This window comes from Mustela lutreola, chromosome 8, assembly GCF_030435805.1.
Source record: "Mustela lutreola isolate mMusLut2 chromosome 8, mMusLut2.pri, whole genome shotgun sequence".
In the NCBI taxonomy this organism is placed as follows: Eukaryota; Metazoa; Chordata; class Mammalia; order Carnivora; family Mustelidae; genus Mustela; species Mustela lutreola.
Window position 1 is genome coordinate 52,483,865 of NC_081297.1, and position 18,294 is coordinate 52,502,158.

The 18,294-nt window shown below is 37.2% G+C and overlaps 1 protein-coding gene across 1 annotated transcript in view; it reads left to right on the forward strand.

The window, feature by feature from the left end:
* Positions 1 to 18,294, forward strand: part of TAFA2 (TAFA chemokine like family member 2) — a 495,186-nt gene that overhangs the window by 316,110 nt on the left and 160,782 nt on the right. Inside the window, exon 2 of the mRNA XM_059184766.1 lies at positions 7,685 to 7,791. Within this exon, the coding sequence (XP_059040749.1) occupies positions 7,686 to 7,791 (106 nt within the window). The 5' untranslated portion in view covers position 7,685. The remainder of the gene's footprint in view (positions 1 to 7,684; positions 7,792 to 18,294) is intronic.

The window sequence follows — 18,294 nt, forward strand, 5'->3', positions numbered from 1 at the left end:
TCTTTGGCTAAATCTCCAGGGTTGAGTTAACTGGATAAAATCCCAAATGTAGATTCATCATAAAACACTTGATGTATCCAATAAAATGAAAAATTTAAAGCAATTGTTTTCATTCAGAAAGAGTTAAGAAACTGATTAAGATTCCAAAATTTTTATTTTGAAGTTACCTAAGGAAATAGAAGCTAACCATATGTCAAATGGCTGGCATATGAAAATGCAACTCTCTAAACTTGTGATTATAGTTTATAAGATGGGAAGTCCAGATTCTAGTTGGTCAGCAGGGATATTTTAATTTAAACATATTTGGTAAGTGTGGCCTAAGTGCTATATTGTGATTGATATTGGATATAAGACATAAAATGAAAACAAAATATATAGGAATAATGAAAATGTCTAGAATCAACCACCTCTACTTCTGGATGATAAAACACATAGTATAAGATTATTGATAGAGATATATGATTGTCCCTTAAATTGGTTACTATATGTTCTTGCATATGCAAAGTACTTTAATCTTTAACCTCAATATAGGTATTTCTGCTTCCCTAAATATAATTGCTATTTCAGTAAATACCTTACTAGATAGAGTGATAGCATTTGTCATAAAATGCTAGTCAAGTTTGATGTGATTTTTGCATAAAACCAACAGTGTTATAAAATTGTGGTTCTAGACATTCTATTTAGTAGGGTTTTTCTTTTTTTAAAATTTTTTTTCCTTTTTTAAAATTTTTAAAAAAGATTTTATTTAGGGGCACCTGGGTGGCTCAGTGGGTTAAGCCTCTGCCTTCGGCTCAGGTCATGATCCCAGGGTCCTGGGATCGAGCCCCATATCAGGCTCTCTATTCCTCAGGGAGCCTGCTTTCTCCTCTCTCTCTCTGCCTGCCTCTGCCTACTTGTGATCTCTGTCTGGCGAATAAATAAATAAAATCTTTAAAAACAAAACAAAACCAATCTTTATAAAAAAAAAGATTTTATTTATTTATTTGGTTGAGAGAGAGAGAGATGACAAGGAGGCAGAGAGGCAGGCAGAGAGAGAGGGGGAAGCAGGCTCCCTGCTGAGCAGAGAGCCTGATGTGGGGCTCAGTGGGCTTAACCCACTGAGGCGCCCCCTTTTTAAAAATTTTTAAGTATTACAATTTATTACCTAACTGACAAATCTTCCCAAGTAATTAAGTAATACTTAAAAAAATTTTTTTATTAACATGTAATGTATTATTAGCCCCAGGGGTACAGGTCTGTGAATCGCCAGGTTTACACACTTCACAGCACTCACCATAGCATTTACCTTCCCCAATGTCCATAACCCAACCACCCGCTCCCTACCCCCCTCCGCCTGGCAACCCTCAGTTTGTTTTGTTGTTTTGTGAGATTAAGAGTTCCTTATGGTTTGTCTCCCTCCCAATCCCATCTTGTTTCATTTATTCTTCTCCTACCTCCTAGTGCCCCCATGTTGTCTCTCAAGTTCCTCATATCAGGGAGATCATATGATAATTGTCTTTCTCTGATTGACTTATTTCACTAAACATGATACAGTAGGGTTTTTCTAATCACCTATCAGCAAAAAAAGAATAGTTTTGGAAGACATGCTTATTTCCGTATAAAATAAGAAAATTTAAAGTAATAATAAACAATAATAACATTCCGATAACAATATTGTAATAATAACTTATACTTGTAGAACGTGCAAGTGTAGAAACACTTCACACTCCGCCCTCACTTATATCTTTACCTTTTCTCTTCCTTCTCACTCCTTCCCATTGCCTTGTTCAAATCTCTCTGGCTACCACTCTATCTTTATTTCTCATCTCTGCATGTTTCTTGAGAGAGCAGTCTGGTCTCTGATTCCCTTTCCTTGTGTCCTGCTCAGTCTGCTTCTTTCCTCATCTCCTCTCACTCCACTACTGTGTACACTGTTCTGGCCATCGGCATTCCTAGTTGCTGAATATGATAGCAATTTAATTTTTTAACCTAGAAGTAATGAAAGTTCTTCATTAAAAGGATTCATTTCTTTTGTTCTGATTATAAAATCAGTGCACTTTTCTTCCTTCATTGAACAGGTATTGATGTTCTATGATGTAGATATTCTTTGTGGTAGAGCAGTGACTAATAGACAGGACCTGCCCTCATGGAAATTACATTTTAATGGGAAAAAAAAGGAAATAAACTCTCATCACGTATAAATAAGTGAATAAGATAACTTCAGATTATAACAAATGGAGCAAATTCTATAGGAGAGTGGGAGCAAGAGAGAGTGTGGGGTGGCTTTCTCCAGACTCCCAAGGCCCAGCAGGTCAGGAGGCACTCTGTGCATGTAATCATAAACAGAAGCTCACTGTGCAAAGTGGAGGCTCTAAGGCAGAGCTATTAGTTAGTGTAAGGTGTAGAACAAGCTTGGCATGAGGGTGTTGGTTTGCACCCTTGGGAGTTGCCTGGGTGAAATCTACAAGTGGCTCCCATTCTTGGAGGGTGAGGAGAAACTGAAGAGAGAGGGAGGCTGTCCCAGATTGGTAGGTGGCAGATTTAATAAACAAAGGAACTTATATATGAGGCTTGTCTTGGGTGGCCACAAGCAGAGTAGATCTCTGTACCCACCCACCAGACTCTTAAAAGGATACAAAGGGTCCTTAATGGGGTTCAGTCACATATACCATTCCAGATGACCTCAACAGCACCTTGCGCTCTCAAGAGTTTGTCCTTGAAACAGCTCCCACTGTATAAATGGTGGACAGAATGTATATTCCAAAGATAGGGGAGGGATTGAGGGGCCTTCGGTTGTCTGAATCCAGCTCATAGGTGAATGATGAGTCACATCCTCTCAGTGACCTCTCCCCACAGAGGGACAGAGCGAAGGCTAGTGTGGCTGCACTGTAGGGAAGGAAGGAAACAGGAATGTGAAGTGAGGTCATAGAGGCCAAGGTGGGGCAGGTGAGGGCAAATGAAGTTGAGTTTTCTTTTCAGTAAGAAATTTAGATTTTACTTTTGTTTTAATAAGTAAGTAAATTCTGGGATTTAAAGCAAGGAGTAGGGTGCAGTAATAAAATCTGATTTAAATTTTGTAACATCATTCTGGTCCCTGTGAGGAGAAAATTGTGTTATCAATTGCAGCATTCCACCTCAGGGTAAATTCCTATACTAGGTTGTGGTGTTAAAGCCCCTGCCAACACTGTGTTGTTATAAATATTAGATCCATGTAGAGGAGACTCCTAAAGAAACCTTTATATATATTGTCTTGTGTGGCTTTTATTTCCACAGAAGTGTCTTATGCCTAAGAGCTTTGCTCGAGTGGTTGGATTCTAGATGCCCCCATCACTCCCCTTTTCCTCCCGTCTTCTCCTGTTTAGCTCAGCTAAACTTACTTTCTGTTTTTATGGGGAAATGATTGATCTAGTAGCATCATTGTTTTTCAGTCCTTATTTACAGTTAAATGCATGTTTCACATCGGTGGGGAGGCACAGGGTTTCACAATCATTCAGAAGACTGAATCTCAGAGGATATAACTGAAATACATCACACAAAAGAAAGGAGTGGGAGAAAGTCTGAAGGTTTAATGGTCAGTCTTCTACGTTGGTGACTTTTCAACATCCTTCCCTGCCAAGGTTACCATTGCTCAGTTATCCTGTTTGCCTTGTGCTCCTTGCAAGCTGTGGCTGCTTGAGGAGCAATTTCAAGGTTTTGTCCTCTGTTATTTATCCTTCAGTTTCAGATTTTTTTTTTTTTTTTACAAACGAATGGGACAATTCTGATAGTGCGCTTGGCCCTTGACTGTGGTAGACATATTTAAATGGGGTCTCTTGGTTACACACTGAATATTGAGTGAATGCCCCCTCCTCTGTGCTCTCATAGAGGGTCAGGAAGAAATGGACCATTCAGCTTTTCTCCTTTTTGATAATGTGCCTTTGTTGAAAGCCGTCCTTCACTCCATTACACTTCAGTTTGCTCAAACTCTATTGTTATTTAAAAATCAATTGGAATAAAACACACTCCAGATTGGATTCCTCCCTTTTTCTTCCTTTCTGGTCTCCCCCTACCCTACCACTTTCTCAAATTCTTCTTTTTGTTTGTCCTTTCCTAACTTTAATCCTAAAGAAATGAAACATACTTGTTTCCTCCTCCCGTTGACAACCACACAGTATATTTGGCTCTAAGGTTCCACTAAACTTCAGCAAAGAATCATTTTCCAGTTACTAAAACTGACCCTTGGGTCAGACCTGAGGTATTCACAAATGTATGGAGCACAGTCCCTCTTCAGGAATCTTAGATGACAGTGAGGGTTGGAGATAAGTAAATGAAAATTATAGTAGTGTGGCAAGTGGCTGGTGTGCCTAAAGAAGGGCGCTCAACCTGGTCCTAAACAAATCTGGAGGGACTTCTGGCCTGCATCTTGAACAGTGAATAGAAGCTAGCATTAATGAGAGTGGATTGGGGGATGGAGTGAATGGCTGATACGTTTCAAGTGACGTGGAAGTGAGATTAAGCCGGATGACATTGAGGAAGCGTAGTGAATTTAAAACACAGACTGTGAGTATGTATGGAGAGGGAGATGGGGAGGAGAGGCAGATAATAAGATTAGAGATAATTAAAAAAATGTTTAACTTTGGTTCAGGTGTTTCTTTTTTTATATCTTGCTGAAGTTAAGGGTCTTTCCTTCTGTAGGAAAGGGGGAACTTGTGAAGGTGTTAATTGTATAAAGGATGTCTCATGATCACAGTTACATATTTGGCTACACTGTATCCTATTCAGTCAACAGTATTAGGCACTTTTTGAATACTCAATACTACAAATGTAATCATAAAAAAGGGCAGACCCAGACTTGTCTTTAGTTCCAGAGGCTGACAGTACTGACTGTAAGAAGTCCAGCTAACAGGCTGTGACCCATGAGAGATTTTGGTGGTCTGAATTGAAGTATCTCAGAAGGGATGAAAGCAAGTGTGTATGTTTAAGAGATATTCAGGAAATAGTGCTAAAGAAGATAGTAATTGATTGGAGGGAATGGGAGAGGGGTCTCTACACATTTCCACTTGAACTGTATTCCCCTTCCTTTCTTAGTTTGACAGCCTGGTGACTTTGTGGGTGTTTCCATTTGCAGATGTCTAGTTATCAGTATGACCAGCTGTCAGTTCTGTCATCCCATTTGGTGGGTGCACAGTGATATGGAAAATACAATGGGTCATTGACCTTGTAGCAGAGGCCATTTGCTATGGAAAAGCTATTATCAAGAATTATGTTAAGCAGTTCTTCTTGTCAGATGAGTTTTGCTAAACTATTCATTTTGCTATATGATATGCAGTACAATAAGTTTGCACGGATCGAATGTAGAGTGGGGAGGCAAGATAGCTAAAAAAAAAAAATGTTAGAAAAAGTAGAATCTCAGAACAAAACTAGTACTAAGAGTGCTGAGAGGAAACAAAGGCTACATAATGGATTATGTAAAATGAGTATTTAATTTTCTGAGAGAGAGTACAAAACCAGATTATTTCCATCAGAGGATTCCTGAGAACACTAGTATCGTGGGTTACTCTGTGGAGAAAGATTTCTGGAAATGCTGCACACTCAAATATGCCTCTTGTTAGAAGAGGATCTGGTTATGTTTGTTGAAGCTAGAGTTAGACAAATACATTTGCCCCTCCTGCCATGTTGTTCACTAATACTGTATGAACATGCTGTGGAATTGATGCCTCACAGAATGCTCTGAGGGAAATGCTGGACTAACCAAGTGATGACTGTAGTAACAGTTAATGTTTATTGAGTGCTAATCATCTTCTGTGCATAGTGTTAAACTCTTTACGTGGACTTAGTCTTTATACTGACACTAGCAGGTGTAGATATTTATTATTATCCTCATTTTAGTGACAACAAAAATACTCTAAGTTATGAAGTAGTTAGTCTAAAGTAATATAGTCAGTAGGCAAGAAACTGGATTTTAAACCAAACAGTCTAATCTAAAAGATCAAACACTTATCCCTTTGTACATTGTCTTGACATGTCATAAGACTGAAGTTCATAGAGGACCTGGTCATTGTTGGTATGACCCAAACTCCATACAATCTTCTTATGAATGGGACTGACCTTTCTCAAGGACCAAAGAAACATCCAATGACTGGAATGTTCTCTAATCTCATAGTCATTGAGCCCTTATGCATGCCAGTCAATAGATCAGTCATTTCACATGCATTATCCTGTATTATAGTAGAGGAAACTGAAGTAGGAGATCCAGAAATCGGTGCAGACTGGACTCAAATCGAAACAGTCAGACTTAGGAATTAGTCATGTTCTTAATCGTGTGACAGTGTCTCCTCAAAATCTGAATTGGTGCACACAGCTTCTCCAGGCCAAGGAATTCTTGCATATATCTATACTAAAATATATAATTCATTTTTAATGCACTTACCCGTATGAAAAACTCCTCATCAGAATTATACAAATTATAGCCATCATTGCTATCACTGAGTCAATTTTTAGAGATGGAATTTTGGAAGTAACAGTGTGAGAAGAAAGCTAATTTAGAGAATTCAAGAGGAAGAGGAATCAGACGAGGTCAGAAAGTGACCTCGTGAACCTGCCTTAGAGGTAAGGCAGGAGTCTCGAAGTCAAACAACAACAGAGTCAAATGTGGATCGCATTTCTTCATGCTAGCGTACGTCTCTGACCACCTTTTGGACTCTATCCCTAATCTGAGAAGGCACTAAGTGATGGGCATATATTTTATATACCTAATAAATAAATACAGATGAATTTTATTTTATATTAGTTTCACTTACCCCTTAGCAAAGTGGTAGTTAATATAAGGAACTTAGAATTCTAGTAAAAATTCAAACCCAGAATTGCCTATCATTAAACATGTCCATAGGCAAATTTCCAAATTTGATCTTTGAAAGAGGATGGACATACAAATACACACCATTTGTTGTTAAGAATATAAATATTGTCATGTAAAGTGCTAGAGAAAGTAGGTGCTGTGCTTTTATTATAGGTAACTATTATTATATTGGAACATTTCTTTGTTTTCCCAAGTTTTGTGAGTTCAACTTGAAAAGGTTTACTTCATATTTTTCATTCTGCTTTTCCATTTTTCTCCTACTTCTGATAAAGTACAGAACAGTGAATTCCAACAATATTAAAACATCTGTGTGTTTCTAGTAGTGGCATTGTGAGAAGCAGTTGTACCAGGTGACTTTTTTTTTTTTTTTTTAAAGCACATTAGGAATAACAGATTTGAAATGAGTTTATTCTGGACAGGAATTCATTTAACACATTTTATCTAAACTGTTTGCTTTGACCATTTGACTTGGCATTGAAAAAGGAATCTTCTAGAAAAAAAGAGTAAGATAAAGTCACTTATTTAAAGATTATTCAAACAACTATGCCTTGGATTTTGTGAATAAGTTAAATCTATATTTATATGGAGAAAAATGGTAATGTTTCCCAGTTGATTTAGGCTATTGTTAAGTGAATGAAGACTGACTGAGGTAGGACCTCTCTTATCTCCTGCATCATATCAGGCACTTTGTTTGGAATACTTTTATTTTTTCTCTTCGGAATTTATACAGTAAACAGCATTTCAAATACAATAAATGCCATTTTCAGATGTTCAGGTGTTATGAAAGCTCTAAATGTAGCACAATTATAAAGGAAAAGCAGTGGTTTCATATACTTAGGGTTTTTATTATTTTTATTTTATTTGCAGGATGAGTAAGAGATACTTACAGAAAGCAACAAAAGGAAAGCTGCTAATAATAATATTTATTGTAACCTTGTGGGGGAAAGTTGTATCCAGTGCAAACCATCATAAAGGTAAGCTCTTCTGCTTTTTTTCCCCCCTTCATCTCTCTGTGGAAAGTGAAAGATCTCCTTTAACACAGACTATCATGTTCTATCTTCACTGGTCTGTTAGTTTTACTAGGTACGGGCTCCCCCCGGTAATTCTCCTTAAGTAAAGATGCAGAGAGTTATCCTTTATATGGCTTTGATGGGGGAAGCGTGATTATTTCCAGGATGACTGCCATTTCTGAAAATAGTGTTCAAAGACTCTGCCTTTCCCTGTCACTTCCATTTTTAAGATATTGATGCTAAAATGTTCGGTTGACATGTAATAAACATGAGTTTCAAATTGCTAACAACCTGGGAATGAAAGTATCTTTAATGATCTGTGTCTTAATAATATGTATCTATGGAAATATCCCCTCTGTGCTTTTTGTGGATCGCATTTCTTCATGCTAGCGTACGTCTCTGACCACCTTTTGGACTCTATCCCTAATGTGATATTCAGCAGGCTCAATTCAGAACAGAGTGAGAATATTTGTTTTACACATATGTGTTAAGCCTGACAGTTCAGCCCTTTCTGTTCTCTTTCCTGAGCCAACGACTCTGTATAATGAATAGCCACCTTTTCCAAATGAATTAAAATGGGGGCTATTTCTGAACTGTTCCTACCACAATCAAGTATTCATAGCCTGACTAGTCAATTTAAGATTTTTCTGTGAAATATGATTTTACAATTCAATTTTCTGTCCTCTGTAAAGTCTACAGATAAGCAACTTTTAATTTTATTTTTGGGGGAAGAGGGAGTTTAGAGTGCCTTGAATTTTGTAATACTTAAAATAGTTACACATGTGCATTTAATTAGCATTACATGGAACATTAACACCAGGGAGAGGGAAGACGTGGTGTAAGGAAGTGATGGCTCTGAGGTAAAAGCTTTCCCCCTGTGTTTAAAACCAAAAAGAGACATCTTTCAAAGTAAGAGAATTTTATGAAGAGGCCTTTCATATTTCACATTCCTGTTTTCATCCCACAGTGTGTGTGTGTGCATGTGTATACATATAATATTAATTATGTCATAGGTCTATTCTAGAATTTTCCTTTCTTTAATAAAAGCATACTGATCCACAAATCCTCTTTGATAATTGTTATTCATGGAAAAATTAAAAAATGTCAAGGAGGACATTTTTCCCCATGCCTCTAAATTGGCAGCAATAGACCAAATCTAAGGACACAGTACTGTTAAATACTCACCTTTTAGTGAGACTTGGAAACTACTTGGGCTTAACAAGAGAAGACATACCATCCCTTCTGTGATGGGTGGCCACTCCAGTGCCCTTTCCCAGCCTATAAAAGAACTGAGAGAAGTGGAGAGATTTATGGAACAGTAGGAATCACTCTGGTGAAGCAAGAGTTAATGGTAAAGATGCTTTCTCTGCTCCAAAGCCAAGTGATACAATTCATGCAAAATGCCCCTTTTGTTTTAAACTATTTTACGTTTAAAATAATAAGTATAATCTCACAAAGCAAACTGAGGGTTGCTGGGGGGAGGGGGGTTGGGAGAAGGGGGGTGGGGTTATGGACATTGGGGAGGGTATGTGCTTTGGTGAGTGCTGTGAAGTGTGTAAACCTGGTGATTCACAGACCTGTACCCCTGGGGATAAAAATATATGTTTATAAAAAATAAAAAATTAAAAAAAATAATAAGTATTATGCATATGTAAGTCATGTCCCTAAAATGAACAAGTAGTGCCTACTCACCACCCCGTTTAGAAATGCAACAGTTTTAATACTCTGGAAACTGGCCATGTCAGGCATTCTGATTTCATTCCTTTGTCTCTTTCCCCAGACAATCACTACACTTAAATTTTGTGATTATAATCCTTTGGCATTTATTTCTAATTTCACCATGTATTTATATATCCCCGAGTGGCATATTCCTTAATTATGACTGTTACTGAATTTTCATAATAGTATCATACTGTATTTTTCTGTAGTTTCCTACTTTGCCCAACAGGCACTTGTGGCATTCATTAGGGTTGATGGCATATAGCTATAGTTAATTTATTTTTACTGTTATTCCACATTTTATTGTATGAAGTCACCACAATTAATATTTTTATATTTTTGTACATGAACACTTGGTATTCCATGTTCCTGCCCTTATGAACAATGCTTCTATAAATATTCTTGCACTTTTCCCCTGGTGCACATCTACAAGAGTTTCTTGAGAACACATTCAGAGGAGCAAAATTGCTGGGACTTGGGGCGTGCATATCTTTAGTCTTGCCAGATAAGGCCAAATGGTTTTCCAAAGTGGTAGTACTAATAGAGTCTTCCAAGGTATTTTTTTTTTTGACTTTTAATTTTTTATTTTTTATAAACATATATTTTTATCCCCAGGGGTACAAGTCTGTGAATCACCAGGTTTACACACTTCACAGCACTCACCAAAGCACATACCCTCCCCAATGTCCATAATCCCACCCCCTTCTCCCAAACCCCCTCCCCCCAGCAACCCTCAGTTTGTTTTGTGAGGTTAGGAGTCACTTATGGTTTGTCTCCCTCCCAATCCCATCTTGTTTCATTTATTCTAGGTTTTTTTTTTTTTTTTTTTTTTTACCATATTTGTAATCTTGCTGTATGTGTAGATCTCTCTCCTTTCTGGGTGAATAGTACTCAGTGCGTCTTATCTCTTCTTGATTAGTCTCACCAGAATTGGTCAAGATTTCTAAGAATCAGCTTTTGCCTTTGTTGATCCTCTTTCTTGTGTCTCTTCTTGTATGTCATTACTTTTTGCTCTTATCTTTATAATTTCATCACTTGTGTGTATTTTTATTTATATAACAACACAAACTAGTGTATGCCAGGTATTTGTGGGGAAGTGAAACTTGCTTGGATTTCTCCATGCTACAAAAAGCCGTAGCCTCCTGAAACTTTTCATACCTCTAGTTATTTGTGTAGTTAGTTTCTTTGATTGAAAAGGACAGTAAAACTCCTCTTAACTCCTTAAATGAGCCAAATGTTACAGCTTTGATTAGGACCCTAGGTTAAGGTCTCAAGTGCCTGAAAGATTGGGGCACTACCTCGCTAGGTATGAAACTCTGATCTTAGAGACACCTGGGGTTTATTTTGTCCTTAGAAAGATGTATTTACATTCGAAAGATTAGAGTGAGAATCTAGGATACTTTCCAATCTATCTCAAAGCAGCAAAAGATATTTTTTTCCCTTTCAGATTGAGAGCAGATGACTGTCTCTCCTGTATTAAAGTGGAAAAAAACCCCATTCTACTCTATTACTCACCTGTAGAGTTTTTAGCTACTTAGGTAGGACATATGACCTGGCCTTCCTTATGAGGAAGGCATAGGTCAAAGCAGGCCAATGAACTTATTTATTATGAGATAATCATAAGAAATCTTTGATTCAGAGTACCTTGTATAAGCATTCAAGATAAAAATAATAAAGATGAATATTAAAAACTCAACAGCACTATTCTCAGAGCTTTACAGATATCCGTTCATTTAATCTTCACAACAATCTCTGAAGTATGTACTATCATTAAACCTACTTTATGGATCCGGAACTATGGCAAGGAAAGGTTAAATAATTTGCCCTTGATTGGCTAGTTAGTAACCAGAAGGCAGGATTCAAATTTAGTCAGCCTGGCTCCATACAACCGTGATATTTAGCTAGTAGTGAATTTCTTTTTACGCTATTTGTGGTTTAGTTGACTTCCTGAATCTATAGATTGGTGTCTTTCATGAACTTTGAAAAAATCTCAGGCATTATCTCATCAAATATTTCTTCTACACTTTTGTCATTACTACCTAGAACTCTGCTTATGTGGATGTCAGCTTTCTCACAGTGTTCTCTGTTTCAACACCTGTATTTTCTACCTTCAAGTCAGCGAATTCTGGGATATTTATTCACATCTTCTACCACCCTAGTTCTGTGTTCTCTTCAGTCTAATCTGCCTTTCATCCGTATATTGAGTTTTCATTTCATTTATTATATGCTATTCACAATTTTTGTTTTTTGGTGAATTGGCTTTTGATACTGATACATTTTTGCTGTCATTTATGTTTGTATTTCCTCTTTTTATACACTTAATATGTATTACATACATTTTGTATATATTATATAGTTCTTTAACTATTATATATAATTACTATATGATATATTTTAATATTATATATTATGTATATTTTGTATATATTATATATGCAACATATAGATAAAATTATATATATACTATATTGTATATATGTGATATATTATGCAAATATCTTAAAACAATTATCATATGTAGTTTATTAAAATTATTACATATTGTATATACATTTTGTATGCATAATACATTTTTTTAATATATTATATATATGTTTTATGTTTGCATTGATTCTTTTTTTTTTTTTTTTTTTTTAAATTTTTTTGTTTTTTATAAACATATATTTTTATCCCTAGGGGTACAGGTCTGTGAATCACCAGGTTTACACACTTCACAGCACTCACCAAATCACATGCCCTCCCCAATGTCCATAATCCCACCCCCTTCTCCCAAACCCCCTCCCCCCGGCAACCCTCCGTTTGTTTTGTGAGATTAAGAGTCACTTATGGTTTGTCTCCCTCCCAATCCCATCTTGTTTCATTTATTCTTCTTCTACCCATTAAGCCTCCATGTTGCATCACCACTTCCTCATATCAGGGAGATCATATGATAGTTGTCTTTCTCTGCTTGACTTATTTCGCTAAGCATGATACGCTCTAGTTCCATCCATGTTGTTGCAAATGGCAAGATTTCATTTCTTTTGATGGCTGCATAGTATTCCATTGTGTATATATACCACATCTTCTTGATCCATTCATCTGTTGATGGACATCTAGGTTCTTTCCATAGTTTGGCTATTGTGGACATTGCTGCTATAAACATTCGGGTGCATGTGCCCCTTTGGATCACTACATTTGTATCTTTAGGGTAAATACCCAATAGTGCAATTGCTGGGTCATAGGGCAGTTCTATTTTCAACATTTTGAGGAACCTCCATGCTGTTTTCCAGAGTGGCTACACCAGCTTGCATTCCCACCAACAGTGTAGGAGGGTTCCCCTTTCTCCGCATCCTCGCCAGCATCTGTCATTTCCTGACTTGTTGATTTTAGCCATTCTGACTGGTGTGAGGTGATATCTCATTGTGGTTTTGATTTGTATTTCCCTGATGCCGAGTGATATGGAGCACTTTTTCATGTGTCTGTTGGCCATCTGGATGTCTTCTTTGCAGAAATGTCTGTTCATGTCCTCTGCCCATTTCTTGATTGGATTATTTGTTCTTTGGGTGTTGAGTTTGCTAAGTTCTTTATAGATTCTGGACACTAGTCCTTTATCTGATATGTCGTTTGCAAATATCTTCTCCCATTCTGTCAGTTGTCTTTTGATTTTGTTAACTGTTTCCTTTGCTGTGCAAAAGCTTTTGATCTTGATGAAATCCCAGTAGTTCATTTTTTCCCTTGCTTCCCTTGCCTTTTGCGTTGTTCCTAGGAAGATGTTGCTGCGGCAGAGGTCGAAGAGGTTGCTGCCCGTGTTCTCCTCAAGGATTTTGATGGATTCCTTTCGTACATTGAGGTCCTTCATCCATTTTGAGTCTATTTTTGTGTGTGGTGTAAGGAAATGGTCCAATTTCATTTTTCTGCATGTGTCTGTCCAATTTTCCCAGCACCATTTATTGAAGAGGCTGTCTTTTTTCCATTGGACATTCTTTCCTGTTTTGTCGAAGATTAGTTGACCATAGAGTTGAGGGTCTATTTCTGGGCGCATTGATTCTTTTTAATGAAATTTTTGTATTTTCTTCCTGGTGAGTCTCATTCATGATATGTATTTTAAAGTTTGGTGAGTTAACAAAAAATTGTGAGCTAATAATATTTACTGGAATCGTATTTGTGAGAATTTTTAAGGCCTATGCTTAGGATGCTTTCAGATGATTTGTATACTATCGAATGTCTTAGGTAAGGTTCTTCAAAAGCAGAGCCAAGTCAGGAATTCTTGTTTATGTGATTTATTGAAAAGAGTGCTCTCAGGAGGAGAGTGAGGGCAGCAAGGTAGAACAGGAAATGAAAGTTAAGCACAAGTAGAGTCTGGTCAGACAGACTGGTCGGATCCTATGGTGGGGCTCTGAAGCATGCATTGCTCCATAGAGTTGGCCTCTCTTTGAGGTAAGATAGATAGCCTCTTCTACCCTGTGTTCATTAGTCATTGGCTATTGATCTATTCCCCATGGCAGGGAATAGCCTTCCTGGGAAAGGGGCTCCTCTTTTGCAGAGGGAGAACCTCGAAGGAAGGGAAGAACTATGAACTGTAATCTGTTAACATGAACAGCAAATGGAGGAGAGGTGCATATCTGATGAAAAAAGAATCTTGGTAATGTATCAGCATCCACATTCTGCTACTCCATTTCTCATAGCCCTCAGATCCATTTGCTGCTTAGATAAGTTCACTTCATCCAGGCAAAGCTTATCAAATTGGTCACAGTTGGTTGCAATTTCCAAGGAAATGTACTTGAGAAGGAATGGTGCCCCCCCCCAAGTTGATAATGCAGTTGGTACCAAGGCCATTATTGATACTCATATCTGCCCCCTCCCGTAGCCATTTTAGATTTCCCTTTCCTTCAGTCAGCGCTTTTGCTCATCTGGGAGACTTGTTTGATGTTTTACCCATACATCATACCTGAGAGTTCTGAGCCATGGATTATCATGTTCTTAATGCTATGGTTGTACTTAAAAATTTATAGTTATAACTGAGTATGGGGCTGCCAAAAAATGGCCAGTTATCTTCTTAGAATCTACCATACTCTTCTCCACATCAGTATTAACTCCTTTCCTTCTTGCTGGTCTTTGGGCTTGACCATGCAGCAGCTGTAGCTTTGTGTTTAGCAGGACTCTTACTGTTTCCCCTGGTAAAGGCATCCCCTTTCTGGAAATCAGTACTCCTAGATTCCTAGAGTATCTTGCTAGTTTTCATAAGAATATTAAGATTGGGTAATTCTTTTTTTTTTTTTTAAAGATTTTATTTATTTATTTGACAGACAGAGATCACAAGTAGGCAGAGAAGCAGGCAGAGAGAGAAGGGGAAGCAGGATTCCTGCTAAGCAGAGAGCCCGATGCGGGGCTCGATCCCAAAAACCCTGAGATCATGACCTGAGCTGAAGGCAGAGGCTTTAACCCACTGAGCCACCCAGGCACCCCTAAGATTGGGTAATTCTGATGGAAAATTTGTTTTACTCAACAATTTTCAAGTACCTGCAATAAGGCCTGAGAATATAGCAGTCCATAAAAGAGGCAAAAACCTTTGTCTTTATGGGGTTTTTGTCCTAGAGGTAGGAAAAAAGACAACAAAAAGAAAAAAAAATTATTATATAAATGATATGAAAAAAATAAAAGAAGAGGTATAAGAAGTATTCAAGAGGGACTGTAATTTTAAATAAGGCCTTTGGGCAAGACCTAAAGTTTCCAGTGGAGCCAACCACAGAAATATCTAGGGAAAAGATGTTCCAGGCAAACCAGCATAAGTATGAATGCTTTCAAGTAGGAGCATGCCTGGAAACAGAGAGGTATAGCAAGAAGGATGATATTCATAGAGTAGAGTATGTCAGAAAGACAGTGATAGGAGATTAGGTCATTACAGAACAGGTATATGTGGAAGATGAAAGAATGGAATAAATAACTCGAAAATACCAGTGCCATAGCATTGTGCTCTCAAGAGCAACTAAATGGAGAATTGTGTTACTCTGTTTCCTGAACATGATGTAGGAACACTAGAAATCCAGAGCATTTGGATTTGAAAAATGAGATATCTAAAAATCAGAAAATGTCACCAGCTTAATAAAATATTCTTAGCTTTGGGAACTAACAGTCCCTCACACACAGATAAATAAGTTTACTGCTCAAACTGCCACAGAGATTCAATTCGGAATTCTCATGGTTGTATTGGGCTGGGCGTTTTGGGAGGGGGTGGTGATGAACTTGGGCATTGTGACAGCCAGTCAGAAAGCAAAGCAGTATTTCCCCCTTGGAAGCAATTACATTAGGTCTAGCTTCAGATATTAGGGATCAGAGAGGAAACATTTCAGTTTAAGACTCCAAGTTCCTAACAGAAAAATACAGTCATTAATCTTAGAAGGCTAATATGTTTTCTTGCTTTTTCTTCTCTTACCCATCACTTCCAAACTAAATTTAAAGAAACTGAGTCATCCTTGGATATTCGGGTTGGTAAAGGGTCTGTTTTTAGTGTAAAAGAAGTACACACGGGTGAGTTACAGACAAAAAATTAAAATTCATTGCTAAAATTGAGTATATACTATCCACATTGTCATACAAAGTAATTATTCATCTGATTTGGGACTTTTGGTTACAGGGAATTTTTTCAAAGGAAAAAAAATTGAGATGATTTTCTGTTCAAAGCTTGGATGACAGAGCAATCATTTAATTTTATTTAACCAGAAAAAAAATTTTTTTTACTTGTCTATTGGTTTGATAGTTTATTCAATTATCTAACCAACTACCCAGTAAACAGAATCTATTTTGAGGGTCTGTTAAGCTATAAAGATTGCTAATCTAATTTGAGGGTTGAGTTTTAGATCAAGTTCTGGAGATACGGTACGGCATAGGGAATATAGTCCATGGTATTGTCATAGCGTTATATGATGACAGATGGCAGCTACACTTGTGGTGAGCACGGCACAATATATAAACTTATCAAATCACTGTGTCATACACCTGAAACTAATGTAACATTGTGTTTTAACTATACTTCAGTAAAAATAAAAGTGAACAAAATAGGCATGTCCCATGTGATATGAAGCTTACACATAAACTGACCTTATTCTGAACTTTGAACAACACATTTAATTATTTTATTTAATTTTCAGGGTAATACATGTTTATTTGAGAAATTTTGGCAACAAAGAAAAATATCAAGAATACAAATAGGGGGCGCCTGGGTGGCTCAGTGGGTTAAGCCTCTGCCTTCGGCTCAGGTCATGATCTCAGGGTCCTGGGATCGAGTCCCGCATCGGGCTCTCTGCTCAGCAGGGAGCCTGTTTCCCTCTCTCTCTCTCTGCCTGCCTCTCCATCTACTTGTGATTTCTCTCTGTCAAATAAATAAATAAAATCTTTAAAAAAAAAAAAAAAAAAAGAATACAAATAGGGACACCCATAATTTTTCCACATAGTAATTACTAGATGGCATTTGGGTATATTTTCTTCTGGTTTATTTATTTATTTATTTATTTATTTTTAAAGATTTTATTTATTTATTTGACAGAGAGAGATCACAAGTAGGCAGAGAGGCAGGCAGAGAGAGAGAGGAGGAAACAGGCTCCCCGTTGAGCAGAGAGCCCGATGCGGGACTCCATCCCAGGACCCTAAGATCATGACCTGAGCCGAAGGCAGCGGCTTAACCCACTGAGCCACCCAGGCGCCCTCTTCTGGTTTAATTTATGAACTTATTAAAATACCTGTGAGCTTGATGTTCATTCATTTATGTATTCACATATTTATTGACATGGACTTAGGGGTGTGAAAGACTAAGCCGCCTTGAACTGGTGATTCTGTTTTAAACCATGCAGGGAGAGGTGTTGTTTTCCTAGAGTTTACCCTGCTATATCCTGAACTTTTTTTTTTTAATTTTTTATTTTTTATAAACATATATTTTTATCCCCAGGGGTACAGGTCTGTGAATCACCAGGTTTACACACTTCACAACACTCACCAAAGCACATACCCTCCCCAATGTCCATAATCCCACCCCATTCTGAACTTTTTCTTCTCTTTTTTATTTTAAGATATCTCATGCTTAGAGAATAGTGCATAAAACATATATGTACATATGAAAGAATAATTATAAAGCAAACAACTAAACTGGGCAAATACCAAACAGGACAAGAAATAGAATGTCAGCCCCTCACTACCCCTCATGCCTAACCCTGACTACAACCCCTTCTCCCACAGTCATACAGCACTCTTTTCCCAACTTTCTACCCCTAAACAATGGCATATAATTTTATGTGGTTTTTAATTCTGTAAAAATGGAATCCTGTTATAGCTTTTTTTAGTGTGATTTGCTGCTTACCCTGAACATTTTCTCCGGAGATTCATCTATGCTGTGACATAGGACTCTACTATATGAAATGTTGTAATGTGTTTATTTCTTTTACTGTTGACAGACATTTGGGTCTTTCAAGTTGTTGGTTGTTTTTGACAGTGCTGTTGTGGACATTATTGTACATGTATTTTGATTTACATGTATAAAATTCCCCCGGGACATATTTCTCAGATAAGAAATTTATGAGTCACAATCACATACTTAACTTCATTTTTTCCCCACTTTATATAGTTAACAGTAAATGATGTGTATTTACTTATATATCTAAAAACTATTCATAAACACATATCTTTAACTGGGGCAGAAGAAAACATAACAATGTACTCTAAATTTCTTTGGTAAATTACTTACTTTTAGTGTTAGATTTCTTTTAAAAAATTTTTAAA